We start from the raw sequence: 18,354 nt of genomic DNA, 5'->3' as shown, positions 1-18,354 counted from the left end.
GCATTAGTGTTTTCAATCAAGCTACTTGGAACTTTTTTCAAACATGTGTGAAAGAGCAAATCCACTCACACACTCTCGGTGTTAGCAGTGAAATTGTCCTTTGGGTAAAAGCAAATAGAAACACTTTGTCAGAAGAAGTTTAGTTGAAACAAATAGAAATAAATACTCACAATCTTGTGTTACAGGTGAATGCCATGGCACTGCCAATTACACACATGTGTATACTATACATCCTGTACAAACTCACTGACCACTTTATTAAGTACACCTTGTTAGTACAAGTTTCAGAGCAGAGTTGTTGCAGATTTGTCAGCTGCTCATCCAAATTTAGTAATGACAGTGACTTTTCTGATGGGAGAATTGCACCAAAACGATTGAGTAAAACAGTTCTTCCACTGACAGTGTGTTACTGGCCTTAGTCTTTCATACAGACTTTGAAAGAAGTTTGAAGGGATTTGATTAAAAACAATAATGCAATGCTCAGTGTTACGGAAAATGTTTTGATTAGTTATGAGATTCAGATGAGAAGTGCTTCAACACAATAACAAAATGTGTGTGGTACTAATGGGTAGAAACAATAGCAGTGTGTGCAAATACAATAAGAAATTCTCAAGTTAGTGGGGAAGTGTGTTACAGAGTTAAGAGCTGCATTTCAGCCGGGACCACATCCTCATTTAGGTTTTACAGCAGTAGATATAGTAGAAAATGGCAGATGACTTGAGCATGAATTGAGGCTGAGGTTTGGGGAAGGCCTCAGGGCCTCAGAGGGGACTGGCGGCAAATCCCAGACTGGAAAGATCCCAATGTACTAATGAGAAATGAATCAATTGAAAAAAGGAGACAGGGTAAGGCACAAAAACAAGAACAAACAGCTTCTCATTTTTGAGAAAGGGTGTGCTTCAAGGTGTGGTCCCACTAATGAAATTCAGATAAATGATCTCCAAAAGGAGTGGAGAGAATTACATCGATGATGTGAGAACTGCATCAACTCAGTAAAACTGTAATGTATTTTCCAGCCTACTATCTAAAGTTATGGTTTATATACACAGTGTCCCGTGTTACTAGTCACACCAGTCTGTTTATTTAAAACGTCTTGCTGTGTTTCCTGCTCTAGTGTCTGCGCTGCGTCCAGCCTGCCAGCAGGTTTACAACATGTTTCATCCAGCTGACCCCTCCGCCTCTCGTCTTGAGCCTCTCCTAGACAAGAGGTTCTACCTGCTGCCTCCCTGTAGTGTCCCCCGCTATCAGCGCTTTCCTCTGGGTGATGGACATTCGGCTTTCTTGGGTGAGTTGACACACACGCAAACACAGACAAAAAAGAAAGGCACACTTCCTGAGACATTTTGCGGCAGAACTTTATGTAATACAAGTTGTTGACTTTTTTTTAACCCCTTGTCTGGCTCAGTTGAAACTGTGCAAAGTAACCCCCAGCTTCTGATAGAGTCTGGCAGTACAGCATCACATCGCAACCAGGAAAGTACTGTCAGTGAGACCTCCATCCCTGTGCCTGTCCTCAACTGGCAGACCTCCCAGAGCAACACAGAGAGTGTGTATTTGTTCTCTTTATCTCCTTTATCCTGTTATTTTTTTTTCTAATGTGGTCTGGATTTGGTTAAAACTAGAGCTTCTAACAATATAGGATTTTTTAAGACCATTACTGATATTTGGTGATTAAAAAATACAATATTCCAGTATATTGACTGATTCATCTGTTGATGTTTATGGCTCTTTAACATTAGTTATGGCTCAGTTGCTTTTTGTGTTTGTGGGGTTCAAAACACCTGTTTTGCCAACAGGGAAGTTGCAGAGTAAGGTAAACCCCTAAAATAATATTGAGAAAACCCCAACAATCAGACAACCTTTTATGAGTAAGCACTTACTGACAGTGGGGAGAAAAAAAATCCCTTTTAACAGGAAGAAATATCCAACAGAACCGCGCTTGAGGAGATGCAGCCATCTGCTGCGGGTAAACCTGTACTTACCCACTGAATTCATTTTGAGGTTCTATTATTTGATTAGCGAGCTGATTGCAGTTTTATCATTTTGGTTCACTCTAATGACTCTAATTTTTCTGCCACTTCAGACTCCTGTCTCTTCTCAGACAAATTAAGCACTAAAAAGCAATTTTACACTAACTGCTCAGCAGCAAATAGCAAACAGAGTTCTTTGACTATTGGGTGAAAATAGTGGAACATGTAGTAGCTAAGCAGGAAGATATCTGGAGGAAACCAAAAGCAGAGTTAAAAAAGTGAATGTGAGACTTAAATTTATCAAATGGTTAAAACTCAAAAGGTAACATGTTGTATTTACAACTTGTTTCTCCTTGCATGAGTGATTAAAAAATGTAATTATTTTATATTGGTGTTTGAATTATTCATAATCATAGAAATAATTGATCATATGTGAATAAAGAATATGACTATAACTCCTCTTTATCCGCAGTGGATACCCTTCACTCGCATACTCTTGTTGATGGTCAGCATCCATCATCAACATCACCAGGGATTCCTCACTTTCGCTGCACCCGTAGAGCCAGTGAGGCCAGCATAGCCAGCCAGGTGTCAGGCTTAGCTGACTCTTACACCGCCTCCAACATCGCTACGAGTAAGCTGACCTCTGACATTGTGTCTCTGATCTAATTTTTGGTCCAGAAGCTGGAAGTTTACATGTTGACATTCTCGTTTCCTCCCTCCAAACATCCTCTTAGCAAGCAAATGTGAAGTGAGCCACACTAAAAGGCCCAGTCTGCTGTCACAGCTGCATCTACCCTACCATAGATTTGCCTCTCGGAGCACACCGCCTCAGTTGCGCAAGAAAATTCGTCAGGTTTTTCCGAGATCCAATGGTGTGGAGTCCGAGCACAGCTCGGACGTTAGCTCTGACATGACTTCTGACATGACCTCTGACCTCACTGATGTTACGTCTGACATCACTGACATCAGCTCGGCACCCCCGTCGCCCGGGGTGCTGAAGAACATAGAGAAAGGTACCCTGGGAGCTGTAGTAAGAGGACCTTGAGGGAAAGATGCTACAGTCTGTATTCATTCCCTGTGTTCTTTCCTTCCTCCTCTGGCTTCTTCCTTTCTCTCAGATAGTACTCCCAAGTAGTTACAGTAATTACACTGGAGGTCCATAATCCTTCTTGTGAGCCTTTCTGAACTTAATTCCTTGAGAACCACTGTTTTCTTGTCCTGGTGGTGATTCCCAATCAGGCTTACTTGTACCTCAGTAGCTACTTTTGGTGTTGGCAGAAAAATCTCAAAAAATATATACTGATGTTTTATGACACGATGGATTTTGATATTAAACATGGTCTAAGTTTTAAATAACAAGGTCAGTGTACTATATGTGTAAGTGATCCCTGTGAGCCTAAAGCGTCAGATTGCTCTAAAGACTTTCCCCTTGCTGCTACATCTATATGACATCACTGAGAGCAGATATTGCTAATGTGATCATCTCAGGCACGCAGAAGCCCCACCCACCTGTTGATCACACCTTCTGGTTGCGAGATGCAGCCAGTCAAAAGAAAGTTATCTCAAACAAAGCGTGAAGGAAGTTAAACACTTTGTTTAAGACAGAGACGGCACCAAAGCCCACTATAAGTAAATTCAGATGCTTTAGCATTATGAATCATGAATACACTAGTAGTGGCTACAAATAAGTCTGTGGAGATAAAAATGAGTATTAAGAGATCCCATTTATGTGGGAAAATAAAACAGCCCAAATAGTAGTAAAAATTGATGTATACTAATTTATTTCTATATGCGCTAACTAAATTCATCATATCAAATAAATTGCTGTATCCAAGTCATATATTGCAGTTTAGGGATGTTAACAGTTCATAGATAAAACAGTGGACAAATACAAGTCGTGGATAATAATAATAATAATGGATTGCATTTATATAGCGCTTTTTGAGACCCTCAAAGCGCTTTACAATTCCACGATTCATTCACTCTCACATTCACACACTGGTGGAGGCAGCTACAGTTGTAGCCACAGCTGCCCTGGGGCAGACTGACAGAAGCGAGGCTGCCATATCGCGCCATCGGCCCCTCTGGCCATCACTAGTAGGCGGTAGGTGAAGTGTTTTGCCCAAGGACACAACGACCTAGACTGTCCGAGCCGGGGCTCGAACCGGCAACCTTCCGATTACAAGACAAACTGCCAACTCTTGAGCCGCGATCGCCCTAAACAGTAGCAACAAACATTTTTTTACTTTTGCAACACAAAGAATGAACGAATTGCTTCACTACAGTTAATCACATGTGTCTTTTAAAACATCGTAGAGTTTAAAATAGCATTCATTGGGATCATGTTTGGAACACACTGTGGAATCGGTGGAGGTATATTTGAGGGCTTTGGGGATATATCAGTCAAAAAGGTTGGGAACCACTGCATTACAAGAAAAAAAGAGAGGGAACAGTGTGCACTTCAAACCTTTCTACTACTCACCACTGTCCAGTTTTAACCTAGCCCTAGTGCCTTTTAGTCAAACCTTCAGTGAAAAACACTAAGCTAAAATCAGCACAGTGGATGTTCTGACTGTCTGTTTTTCCCCTCACTGCTGTAGTTGCCTCTCGGTGGTGGGGCAGTAAGAGGATGGACTATGCTCTTTACTGTCCTGATGCCCTGACAGCATTTCCAACCGTGGCTCTGCCTCATCTTTTCCATGCCTCCTACTGGGAATCTACGGACGTTGTCTCATTTATACTCAGACAGGTTCTCTTTCAATTGATTTTATTTCTTTGATGAGACTGGAAATGTCTTGAGAGCTGTAATCACTAAAGTGTTTTAAGTTGCATAGTTCCAGGGATGATAATCTCAGTCATTGCTTTTTTAAAATTAAATATAAGACCCCATTCCTTTACAGAAAATTTGGTACAATAGGTTCACCAAGCTTTCTACATTTCTTTTTTTCCCCCATAAACATTAAAGAGAACAGAATCTACATCATAGACATTCATACTCAGCATTTTCATTCTTCTGATTAATGTTAATTTCATTTCCTGTTGCAGGTAATGAGACATGAGAATTCTGGTATTTTGGAGCTGGATGGTAAAGAAGTGTCTGAATTTACTCCTTCAAAACCTCGGGAGAAGTGGCTTCGAAAGAGGACTCATGTTAAAATTCGGGTAAGAGGTCTTTATGGTATCTCCACCTGACAGAGGCAATGCTGAACTTTTAAGATGTGGATACAAAAGAGAGATTTTTGACTTAAACATCCATAAAGTATCTCTGTTATATTTTCGGAGGGCATAGGTTTGGCTTTAGAAGTATTTCAGGCAGCAGCAAAAATGACACAAAGGGAGAAAAATGGATGTTTTATTTACCTGAAAGGCAAATTTACAAAGAAAATCTGAGTTTCTAATGATCCAAACTTTGGAGACCTCAACATCATTCCCTAAAAGACTAATTTATCATCAGAAAATGTCATGTCACACATACTAGAGCCATCCATTTATCCATTTTCTTCTGCTTGTCCAATTAAGGGTCATGGGGGAAGCCTATCCTAGCTACCATAAGGCGAGAGCCAGGAAACCCCCAGAACAGATCGCCGGCCTGTCACAGGGCCGACACTGAGAGACAGGCAGCCATTGTCATACTGTTCACGTTCACATCTAGTTCACATCCAACTTTAATTACCCCACTAACATGCTAAGCATAAAACATTTGAAATAATGCCAAGCTAAATTTGTTCCAACTAAATATTAGATTATCATTGCTTTCTTTTGACAAGGCTGTGTATAAGCTATTGTTAAAGATTAAGCAAGTTTTTTGATTTTCATACTTCAGATATCTGTTAGTTACTAGCATATCTACCAAGAAAACATTTTCTCTCTAAACATTTACTAGAATAGAATAGAATAGAATAGAATAGCCCATAGCCCTGCATAAGATATAAGCAGCAAGACATAAGTAGAGGATTTCAGTTATTCTGGAAAAAAAGGTATCCAAAAAGTTCTTGAAGACAATACGTTAGTCCCAAATGTGCCAAAGAGGCATTTCACAGGACAAACAATTTAGGAAAAAAGCACCTCCAATGAGCTGATTAACATTTCAGTCAAGTTCTCGTCATCTCATTTTGGCAGCAAAAACAGTAAGAGAAGTCTCAAGAGAGGCTTTAGAGAATTGAAACTGATTTCCTGTTTTGGTTGCTTCTCAGAATGTGACAGCTAATCATCGCGTGAATGACGCCGTGTTCACAGAGGATGGAGTGCAGACACTGACGGGACGTTTCATGTATGGTCCTCTGGACATGGTCACACTAACTGGAGAAAAGGTAATGACTGACATGTTTGGCTGTTAGGAACAAAAAGAAAAAAGAGATGGTTTGTATTCAAGCCATGTTTTGTTTTTTTTTTTCTTTTTCTTGCAGATTGACATTCACATCATGACCCAGCCTCCCTCTGGAGAGTGGGTGTACTTTGACACGGAGCTCACTAACAACAGTGGACGTGTCTCTTATGTAATTCCAGAGAGCAAGAGGCTGGGTATCGGGGTATATCCTGTCAAAATGGTGGTCAGGTATGCTGAGTTGTAGTAATTTCACAAGGAGAGACGCATACTTGTATGAATTTCATCATATTTACCAGTTGCTGTTTCTCTAATAGGGGCGACCACACATTTGCAGACAGCTATCTTACTATTGTACCACGAGGAACAGAGTTTGTTGTATTCAGCATTGACGGGTCATTTGCTGCCAGCGTCTCAATAATGGGGAGTGACCCTAAGGTTCGAGCAGGGGCTGTGGATGTGGTAAGGTAAGGAGAACACCAGCATGCTTGGTAGGAATACTACTCTGCAGTAATATATAGTGTAAAACGTCTAGATAGTACAAATCAAAGTTGTGGACACAAACAAAAACTCCGTGGCAAAGACCAAAACAGATTGTTGTGGAATGTTGTCTTGGCAACTTGTTCTCCATACTTCATGGTGGAAAATTCATATGCAGATATGAGCAGTTCACTACACTCTGCATCTCACATGGAGCCACATATCTCACATTTGAATCTGGTCTAAAGTCTGCCCCTTTTGTATGTTAGTAAGACAGAAGAAGCAACACAAGAATTGCTTCTCTAGGTCAAAAACATCACACAATGCAAAACATTCCTCTCCACAGTGAAGGCATAAATGGATAAATGACCACAAACACATGGTCTACTTGCTGCATGGACAAAGGTACTGAGGCTGGGGTTCTCCACTCTCTCAGCTCAGGTACTTGCAGGACTAATTGTTGTGTGAAGCTTACACATTACTGTTACAGCCAAAGGTGAATGTTTTGAAAAATGTAAAATTGAAAAACACATTTTCTTTCACACATTTTTGTTATTTTATAGTTTTCTTCTAAACTATTGAGAATAAATACTACTCCCCTGGTATTTGTAGTTTTTACATGTGCTGCATCTTGGGAATATTTATGTGAAGTAATGGCAGAATATTAATTTTCTGAACAACATATCACTCCCTTTTAGCATGGAAGTCAGCTAATCCAAACGTGACTCCTTCTCAGGATTTTTATTCTTTATTGTTTGTAGGTACTGGCAGGACTTGGGCTATCTGATAGTCTATGTCACAGGTCGTCCTGACATGCAGAAGCAGCGTGTTGTTGCCTGGCTCTCCCAGCATAACTTCCCAAATGGCATTGTCTCATTCTGCGACGGCCTGGTGCATGACCCTCTCCGACACAAGGCCAACTTCCTCAAAACCCTCATCAACGAGGTAAGTGAGGGCAGGGAGAGTCTGTAATAGCAATGCAGCAAAATCCTTCTAATGTCTAAAAGTTTAAACTCTTTGTATTTGATTAGGCCAACATGAGGATATTTGCTGCCTATGGCTCCACCAAGGACATATCAGTGTACACTTCTATTGGCCTGCCTCCATCTCATATCTATATAGTGGGAAGGCCCACAAAGAAAATGCAGCACCAGTGCCAGGTCTGATAGTAAATTAATTGTGGTAAATTAGAAATTAGCCCACAATTGATGCATTGCATTGATGCTGAGTAAACCCAGTTTAATTGACTGTTAATCTGTTCCAGTTCATCCTGGATGGCTATGCTTCCCACCTATCTCAGCTGGAGTACAACCAAAGGTCTCGCCCTGCCAAGACCGCCAGTACCCGTATGGTCCTCCGGAAGGGCAGCTTTGCTCTGGGCACAGCTGGAGGAGACTTCCTCCGGAAACGGAACCACATCTTTCGCACCATCTCCTCTCAGCAGCCTGGAGGGTCGGGGTCATGCTCACCCAGCCAGCCAGGCCGGACTGAGCGCACGCTCAGCCAGTGTGAAGTGGAACGCGATAGAGGGGTCACAGCAGCAGCACAGAGGAGTATGAGTATAGCTGCGGGGTGCTGGGGGCGCAGCAGCAGCACCAAGGAGGGCAGTGTAGGCTTACATGGCCCCAAGTAATGTTTAAATAAAAGCTTTGGTATAAAGGACCCTGGCTGAGCCACTATGATCTCTGGACTAAGATAAAAGAAAGGTGAAGAAAAGATGTGAGCGTGTGGATGATGGGTCTGTGGAAGGAATACACATACATGGTTTAGCATAAATAACCCATAATTAATAGAGATTAGGAAGGAGCGATAAGTAGGGATCTGTCCAGGAGGAGTGGACTAATCAGGCCAAGTGGGATCTAGAGAACAAAACAGTTCTGTAGCATGACTCTTTTACAGTAATACTTTTATAGGATATACCACTATTTAAAAAAAAAATGACAAAGGAAGGATTAAAAAAAAGAAATTGTAAGCCTTAAACTAATCTCGTCTAACGGGAAACCCTCCCTTCTCCTTTCCAAACAACACACTGTCCAAACATTCACACTCATGAGCTCAGGACAAACTGCAGAGCCAGATTGATCTTCAGACAGTCAACCATGGGACTGAGGCTAAGTTCGTTTGGCAGCCGTGGCAAAGGGCCAGTGATTTACACTTGAGTTTCTTTTCCACTGTTTTGGAACACAGCAGTGACTGGCAATAAGTATAGAAAACCCTCATGATGCAAAAACAGAAAAGCAAATCTATCAAAAAGTAAGTAGAGACCAAATGGAGACCTTACTGTAAAGGATCCTTTCATCCAAACTCTACCAAAAGAGATTCTATTAGTAGCTATTTTAACTAGCCACAGCATGTTAGTGTAAACAAAATCCATCCAGAAGGTTGTTAGGTTAGATGCTTTAGTTACTCTCTTCCCATTTCTTACCATCAGCCTGTCAGCTGGCTTCATAAAGGATTCGCCAATTTCATTTTACTCCACCCTATTTATCTGGCTGGTACTTTTTGGTTTTATTTGTCCAGAAGTATCTAAACATTAAGATGATGTAAATGTAGGTGGAAGTATTTTCTGTCATGAAAATGTACCTGAGAGTCTGCCAGGGTCCAAACTCTCTTTGTTACCACCTAAAATCACCATGCTAACAAGCTAAACCAGATTAGGAAAAAAGCTTGCAGCGTTGTTACTGGAGAAATGATAGCATGAGAATGCTAGCATTGAGTTAAGTGTAATGGACCACAAACGAATTACCTTCATGGTATTGTGCTGGCAGAGATTTTAAAAGAATCTCTAAATTTTCTATTTTTAGATACCAAAAGATATGAATAAAGAAATGTGTATTTTGGATGAATTGATCCTTTGAACAATAAGGGCTGGATTTGTGAAATATACTGCATCACAGCGGAAAGTACTTGTCGTCTTAGTCACAGATCAGTCCTGTTCATGCTTCTTAAAACATACTGATAGCAGATCGGCCATTCAGTTTTCATTCCACCCTGTGTGAAACTCTATAGTATTTTCTGTTTCCGTGTGGCCTCTGGGCCATCCAAGGCCTTAATATCCCACAAGACACTTTCTTTGCAGAGGATACGGAAAGCAGAAAAACAGGGCATGCAGCATTAAAGCAACAACTGAGACTCTGTACAGTCCACAGCAACTATCCCTTTATTTATATATATATCTATATATATATTCATCTGCTTGCAATACCTCAGATCCACCTGCTGGTGGTGTTTTGTTTCCCATAGTTGCTGCTGCTGGGAGACACTTTTGTGGTGTTTCCTGGGTATTTGCTCTTTTTTCTCATAGGATATAATGCAGGCTGGACCTGGAGCCTGTTTCATTTCAGACTGAACTGGAAGGGAGCGCTTTCACTTACAAAGATGTTTCAGTATTTGTACCAAATGGACTAAAGAATGAGCCGAAGTGATTCAGCTCGAATGTTGAAATGACTGAATTATCAGTGTGTGTGAAGTATGGGAGATGAGTCCCATTGGCCTCTCTTTCCCTTTAAAGAAGATGAAGCCACCTCACATCTCTGACCCAAATCCAAAAAAACCCAAAAACTATGGGCACATAGCAGGCATAAATGTCACTGTTTAAATAATAGGTAAAAACATTTACAGGTATGGTAAATAAAAAAGTCAGGTGCCTGTGTGAACACTGAAACAGTAAAACTAGCCATGAAGACATACCCTACACAGTGTGCTTCCAGTTTAGGTGATAGTGGACAGAATCCACTATGCTTATTTTTGGCAAATGTTAACAACTAAACAACATCTCTTGAAAAATTTTAGCCAGTGTTCAGGGTGTTCTACTAAGGGCTGCACAAAACTGAATGAGAAGACCTTTTAATGTATACCTTTAAAATGATCCAAATTCAGTCAATAAGAGCTAAAAATGTTTTTTAAAAAAAGTGTTTATGAAGATAGTTAAAAAAAAGGCCATATACTCGATTTTTAAAATCAACCCTTCTTATATTGCAATAGAATTGTTTTAATATAGCTAGTTTTTAAAGTTATTCATTTTTATACACACCCTGTAATAATTTGACTTGACCTGACACAAAGATGAAATTTAAAACCTTGGAAATCATTTACTTTAATCTTTTAAGCCAAATTTTCAAAAGAATATTTATAATAGTAATAACAAGCATAAATCCTAATGTGTTTTTGCATGAACTGGAAGTCTAAGTCTAAACAAATTATACGTAGTTCTACATATGGATGCTTGGTATAGACTTAAATAATTATAACTACAACCGTTTCAGTGTTCAGATGAGCATCTGGCTATTTCTGAAGCATGAAAAATTGTGAATCTGTCCTTTAAGCCTTCGTGTAAGGATGTATGGAGCAGCCGCACTGCTTGTCACCCTCATTTTACTATGCTGTTATTTCACATGCCCGGTTTCCACACTACACAAGAGTGCATCTGTTTCCAGTCTGTGTGATCCAGACCGTCTTGAACCCACCACAAAAGCCAAAATCATTCTCTAATACTGTAGTTAATCAACAGCGTAACCTCATTATCCTTTTTTGCACTAGTTTACAGTGGAATATACTGTAGTTACCATCTCATGTTGCTGCATTTGAACACCTTTGTAGTGCATGACATTTTTTATTTATGTCAGGATATGATATATGTGCTGGTATGCATACGTCTGTACATTTGGTCACAATATGAAAATGATGTACGTATATGTGCCAAATAGTTAACAAGGAACTCTACAGAAGTCTTTAGACCAGGAGTTTTCAAAGCCTGATATTGTGCTCCCCCACTGATGCATATCTGTGCCCACACTCTGTGTTCTCTTAACAGGCATATTTTTCTGTTTGGTGGATGATTATTCTCAAAGTTTTGGAACTACAGTAACTGTAATTCTTTAAAAATTAGTGCAATCTAATGTAGACTCCTGAAGTTTACCTTTAAAAGCGCACTTTTCCTTCTTATGTTATGTTATCTTACAATAACATGACATACAGAAACCTGATTTCTTTGTGCTATTGGCTACATACACAGCACACCCAGAAATATCCTCCTGAGAAGCGAGGAAAAAACAATCTTTCTATTGAACTTTTTTGTGATTTCCTTCCTCTTTGGAGATAAAAGACAAAACCCATGAAATATCAATGGAAATCCCAGGATGTCATCTATTTAGCACATCAGGACTTAGTAGGTTAGCTCAAATAAGTCAAAAACAAATGTCCATTACAGAGGACACATAAATGAATGGGCTGGTTCTCAGGAGGATATAACTCTCAGATAATCAGTGCTGCTCCTCAGCAAGCTTCCAGCAGTTGGGCAGTCAGAAGAAAGGGGGCTTTTTGGGGTCCATTTAAGGTGTCCACCTTAAATGGACAAACAGGATCTTCTAGTTGTGAAGCAACAGTACTTACTGCTCTACTACTGTGCCACCATACTGCAAGAGGTGTCTCTTCAAATCCATTTCCTAATTTTCCTACTATCTACTGCTGTCTTTGTTTTCATTTGGTTTCAAAGGTGCAAAATGAGAAAGATTTCAAGTTTAAAATCTTCTTTTTACTGAGTAGACAAGGGTTTTTTGTTGTTGTTGGTTAACCCAGATACTTAGAAGACTCATTGAGGAATCCAGAAAATCATTTAGAACAATGGTGACTATTTTTTTAAAGGAATGTAATTAGCTTTGTGACTTGACTACATGCTGATATCTGAGAAGCACAGACTATGGCTAGAGGATTAGGAGTTTTTCTTATCTTTGTTTCTTTTCTTTAAAAAACAAAATAAAAGATTTTGGCCCCATTAAAAGCATTTTAGCAATTGTCTTAGCTATTAGCTCTTCCTGTTTGCACTGTACCCATGAAGAACTGTCTGCTTATTAGTCATGGGTACTGGATATAGCAATGTCTTCTGAAAGTCTATGGCCCATTGAATCTAAAGATACATATATCACATAGATCCACTCATTTTTAACTTGGAAATTAAAGGGCCAAAAAAGACAACTAGTGCTTCCTGTTGCTCTCAAACACCTCTGTGCACCTGTACAATCCACCTGACACAGATGGGAGGTTGTCATAGTTTGAAAACCCCTGATGCATACTGTATCCAGCCTTTCGTAAGAAGGGGAAGTGTGTACTGAGAGCAAACGTCTTAATGCTTTGACTGGATTTTGATTTGCTGACTACATAATATTAAATTGAATGTTGCATGTGAAAAAAAAATGGGCAAAATGTTTTGACCTTGTAGAACAGAGTCTGAGCGTGCTGCCAAAACCTTGGACAATATGCTAGACTGAAAGAAGTCCTGGAGTTTAAGTGTGACTGCCTGTCGTGATGTGGGTGGTTTTATGGATGCAAACACTTTTTCCCATTTGGCCATTTTGGCTGCTGAGTTGAATGTCTGTCCATCTGGATTCTGACACTGTTCAGGAGCCAAGGATGTGTCACTGTACATACTGTAAAGATATATATGTAGGAAATATAGGGTCGAGGTTTATTTATTTATTTAAGGTTCATGACGTTACTCTGGAAATTTCAGGTGAACTATAATGGAAATATGTAGCATTTTATTTGTCATTTTGGCAGTCATTGAGGCTATGGACCAACACAGGAAGCTTTTATGTTCCTACCAGTGCAATATTGTTCTTCACATCACAGCAGGGGCACAATCTACCACAATACAATCTACATGCAGTCTGAAAGCATACATGTCCATACACTACGTGCAGCTTTTTCACACCATGTGAAAACTGTTTGTATTTGAGCTGCTGTAGACATCTGCTGTCTCTTACAACAGTCAAGTATGTTTTATAGGACTATTGTACCTATTTTTCAAGCTGCAGTATTTTACAAAACCTTTGCAATATAACTCAAGACATTTTTCTCAGCCAGCAGTAGGTGCATGGAAAAGTAAAAGCCCATAACAGAGAACAATATTTAACAAACTGTTGCTTTTTGTCTAATCCGACTTAAAATTACATAACCTACACTGGTAAGAATAATAAATGCACTCTTCTCCACTATGTCCTTACAATTAAACTGAACACTTACATATAAAAACAAAAACAAACAGCAGAATATATTTCCTGTAATCACAATTATTGCCACTTTGGGATAAGAATGATTAAATATAGAGACCTACATCTTTAGTTTTAAAAAGTGCATTATTAGTTTGTGGTTTCACTTTCTAATAACACACCCTTTGTGAAAGGGTAAACATTATTGTATGCTGAATAAGTCACTGGACACGTTAGTCCAAAGAGACCACTTTTCATTTCAGTCTATGAGATGACTGCTCAGTTTAGCTTTAATGCTGACACTGTGAAAAATGTTAGCACCCACTGTTGCTTCTATGAACAGCATTTTAGCAAACTAATTATTTGGCACTTATTGAAAATTCATGTTTAAAACCTTCCTACATTTTCTAAAGCTAATAAAAGTATTTGTAATGACTTCTGTAAACTCATACCTGAAACATGTATGTATTGTACTGAAGAGGTAGTCATGTAAAATGAAAGCATGCCTACTGATTAAAGTTCTTAATTGATGACTATTTAGTATTTATAATAGGATTACAAATGTTTTTAAAAGCCATTATAAGTGAAACAAAGCTGCCAAATAAAAGTCGGTTTTGATTAATATCTTTAAATGAATAAATCTTTTAGAAAAAGTTCCTTATTAGAAAGTGGGACTGACAATTTATTGATGTCCACCTTTAGCGCCATATCATATTTTGTATGTACACATCTGAAATATAATGCCGCAGATGCTGTAGGACCGTGACAAAGTGTATAGTGGCAATAATTAATATACACTTTCAATATATGCATAGTATGGGATTAGAGTCACATGCACAAAATTTATTTTAACATCATCTAGTTTTTATAAGCAGCACTATAAACACTTAATGGTTTATAACACATTAAAATGTAGCTCTACATATTCATTTATTATATTTGTAGCAATTTTAATTGCCCTGTAACCATTACTGCATCATTAATTCTTGCTTTATGTGTGATTTCCATTTGTTTTACTTTTTTTTATATATATATAATTGCAGGAATAGACAAACACTTTGTATCTGCTTACAGTTTCATTATTGCATTGTTAAATGTTTATATACTGCTTATATTTGCTAGGAAAGGGTTGCATAAAATAGTACTTCTCTGCGCCATGTTAGCTGTTGCATAGATTGTCATTACCCATTTTATATGTTTTAACTGATTCTTTGATCCATGACACTGACAGCCAGTAACTAAGATTCCACATGTACTTAATTAGGGACACCAGAATTACTTTTCCAAGTGATTTAGACTCACATTTTCAGTAGGTACAGATGTGTCCTTGTTCATACAGTATGTGTTCTGGTAGATTTATGACCCCCAGCACTCACCATTATCCTCTGTACTGTGGAATAAATATAATTGGATGATAAATTACCATGTGTTTGTGTGTTCTTTTTAGCCTAGTCTTAAACGTTTACATACAATTATGTATAAATCCGGGGCTTACAACCAGCTGAGGAGTGAGATCCCACTGTGATGTCTGAAGCACAGTGTTTCAAGCACTGATGTCTTGGTATTTAGAAATAGGAAGCACCGAGTGAGAGGTAGATCTGGGCCTAACTTTGAGTTTGTTAACTCTGCAATCGGCAACTCTGAGTTTTTTTTGTTCCAGAACAACTAATCAGCTTTGGAGCAGATACTGCAAGGCTTGTAAAGTAGCGACTAGTCAATCACAAGTTTGGCTCATCCAAATGTGTACTCTGCTTTCTCCGCCTCTAATGGGCCCATAAAGAACAAAATAAACACGTTGTATTCAATAAGACTTGAAACTAGCAACTGAGACCTGAAATCATCAAGAAAAGTATTTACTGAGGTTACACATCAAAGGAGCCAAGTGACTCCGGACTGTGATTTTTTCAGCTCACCGAGGCTTTCGGGTAGGGGTGGAGGACTTGCGGTGGTCTTTAGGAATAAATTCTGGATACGGCAGCTGTCCCCACCTATGTTTGCTAGCTTCGAAGCACAACTATTGGAACTTCCTGGTCCCCCCCTGGCTCTTTGTGTTGTGGACTTTTATCAATGATTTTGCTGACTTTTTAGGATCTATTTGCTTAAATTATGACCGTCTTCTTATTGCTGGTGATTTAACATTCATATCTGTTGGAAAGACGATAGGCTTGCCAAAGACTTTCTTGTTTTAGCTGATTCTTTTAATCTTACTCAGTGGGTAAATGCTCCAACTCACTCTAAAGGTCACACACTTGATTTGGTTTTCTCTCATGGAAAACCACATCCCAGTGTTGCTAGTGTCAGGGAAACTAGCAACACTGGGATTTCTGACCACTTTCCAGTCATTTTTGATGCTGATCTATGCGAAACTGATCTGAACCTTCAACGCCTAGGCCATTTCATTGATTCTGGGACTGTGGCTGAACTTTCTGCGTTTTTCTCTGAATCTGTGCTCCCTGATACGGCTGGCATCACACAGTCTTTTTTTGATGACTTTGCCAACTCCCTACTTGCTATATGCACCTCCATACTGGACTCTGTGGCCCCTATAAAAGTGAAATGTCCTAGAAGCTGTTCCCGACCTTGGTTAAATGACTCTACACGTGCCCTACGCCGTACCTGCTGTCAAGCTGAGAGGCGGTGGAAAAAGGATAGGCTCCAGGTGTCCCTTGATATTATACAAGCCCCCGCTTTACGCTGCTCTATGACACTTGCTCAGTTTGAACCAGTGTCACTTCCTACCCTTAAGGGAATTATTGATCGTCCAAAAAACTCAAATTCTGTTCACGACATTCTCCCATCTCGCATTATTAAGGAGGGATTTAATGTAATTGGGCCTTGTATATTATCACTAATCAATCTTTCCTTGTCAATGGGATGTGTTCCGGCTGCCTTTAAACATGCCGAAGTGAAACCTGTTCTTAAAAAGCGTTCCCTAGATCACTCAAATCTCGCTAATTACAGACCTATCTCGCAACTTCCGTTCCTGTCAAAAATCCTCGAGAAGATTGTCCTATCACAACTTCAGACCTATCTGAATGAGAATAACATCTGGGATAAATTTCAAACTGGGTTTAAACTGCGCCATAGCATGGAAACAGCACTTTTGAGGGTCTTCAATGATCTTCTTTTAATTACTGACTCTGGGCGCCCTGCCGTCTTAATTTTGTTGGACCTGTCTTCTGCTTTTGATCTGGTGGACCATAATATCCTGTTAATGAGGCTTGAACTTCTGGTTGGCATTACGGGTATGGCTCTTAGTTGGTTTAAATCCTACTTATTGGAGAAGTCCTTCTCTGTCATGATGGGTACCTACTCCTCTTCCATTGCCCCCATTACCTGTGGTGTCCCTCAGGGGTCTGTGTTGGGTCCTATGCTGTTTTCTCTATATATGTTACCCCTTTGTCGTATTATTGAAAAGTACAAACTCTCTTATCATTGCTACGCGGATGACATTCAAATTTATTTTGAATTGACCGAGGATGAAACTTCCTTGGTACTTTGCTTCTTCGATTATATAAGTGAAGTTAAAGACTGGCTGTTGAGCAATTCTCTTATCCTTAATGACAAGAAAACGGAAATTTTAATATTTGATAGTCATACCCCTAGAGCCCATCTAACTGGTGTCCTCGGGCCCTTCGCTGATTATCTTTCCGATTCCACAAGTAATTTGGGTGTTTACCTGGACGGCTCCTTTAAGCTTGACAAGCATGTGTCCTCTGTTATTAAATCTTGTTTCTATCAACTTTGTTTAATTTCTAAGGCCATGCCATACTTACCACGTGAGGATCTAGAAAAGCTTATCCATTCCTTTGTCACATCCAGGTTAGACTATTGCAACTACCTATACACTGGGCTTCATTCTGCCCTTCTTCGTAGATTGCAACTCGTCCAAAACGCCGCGGCTCGCCTTCTAACTGGTACTCGTAGGTTTGAGTCTATCACCCCAATTCTCACTGGCTCCCAATTAAACACCGCATTGATTTCAAAATCTTACTGCTTACTTATAAAATCATAAATAACATTTCACCCAGCTATCTTATTGATCTCCTTAGTGTGTATACTCCCAGTAGAATGCTGAGATCGTCTGACCAATTGCTCTTGGTGCAACCTAGGTCAGGGCTGAAAACCAGAGGTGACCGTGCCTTTGCTTCAGTTGCACCTAACCTCTGGAATAACCTCCCTCATATTATTCACACATCTGACTCAATCCAGACCTTCAAGTCTTGATTGAAAACCCACCTTTTTAGCTTAGCCTTCCCGGCCTCCTAGAGCAGGCCTTTTAAGTGTTCTTTCTTGCCTTCCCCTTTCCTCTCTTTTGCCTATATTGTTTTATTGTTTTTATCGTTAAGTCTTGCTTGCTTATCTGCGTACTTGTATGCTTGGTTAATCAATGGCAGCCATCTGCTAGCTTATCTGCATTTGTATTTTACTACTGTTTTATTGGATTACGTGAAGCACTTTGGCTACCTCTGGTTTTAAATGTGCTATACAAAGAAAGTTGTATTGTTTGTATTGTATTTCATGTTAAACTGAAGGCTATGAAAAGATTTTCATGCCTTTGAACAGCGTGAGTAGTTAAACATATTTTAGT

At 39.5% G+C, this 18,354-nt stretch overlaps 1 protein-coding gene across 2 annotated transcripts in view; it reads left to right on the top strand.

Annotated features, from left to right (window-relative positions):
• Positions 1-15,172, top strand: part of pitpnm2 (phosphatidylinositol transfer protein, membrane-associated 2) — a 49,156-nt gene extending 33,984 nt beyond the window's left edge. The window contains exons 16-27 of one of the 2 annotated variants that reach the window (XM_006804722.2): positions 1,115-1,285; positions 1,406-1,546; positions 2,443-2,604; positions 2,708-2,986; positions 4,574-4,722; positions 5,019-5,135; positions 6,167-6,283; positions 6,380-6,528; positions 6,615-6,764; positions 7,539-7,722; positions 7,809-7,937; positions 8,042-15,172. In XM_006804722.2, coding sequence (XP_006804785.2) covers positions 1,115-1,285; positions 1,406-1,546; positions 2,443-2,604; positions 2,708-2,986; positions 4,574-4,722; positions 5,019-5,135; positions 6,167-6,283; positions 6,380-6,528; positions 6,615-6,764; positions 7,539-7,722; positions 7,809-7,937; positions 8,042-8,410 — 2,117 coding nt within the window. In that variant the 3' untranslated portion in view covers positions 8,411-15,172. The remainder of the gene's footprint in view (positions 1-1,114; positions 1,286-1,405; positions 1,547-2,442; positions 2,605-2,707; positions 2,987-4,573; positions 4,723-5,018; positions 5,136-6,166; positions 6,284-6,379; positions 6,529-6,614; positions 6,765-7,538; positions 7,723-7,808; positions 7,938-8,041) is intronic. The other variant, XM_006804725.2, reaches the window with a different exon arrangement.
• The last annotated feature ends 3,182 nt before the right edge of the window (positions 15,173-18,354 follow it).

Source organism: Neolamprologus brichardi, chromosome 7 (genome assembly GCF_056152115.1).
Source record: "Neolamprologus brichardi isolate AB-2024 chromosome 7, ASM5615211v1, whole genome shotgun sequence".
Lineage (NCBI taxonomy): Eukaryota > Metazoa > Chordata > Actinopteri > Cichliformes > Cichlidae > Neolamprologus > Neolamprologus brichardi.
Note: the sequence above shows the minus strand (reverse complement) of the source record. Positions and strands in the feature narration are given on the sequence as shown.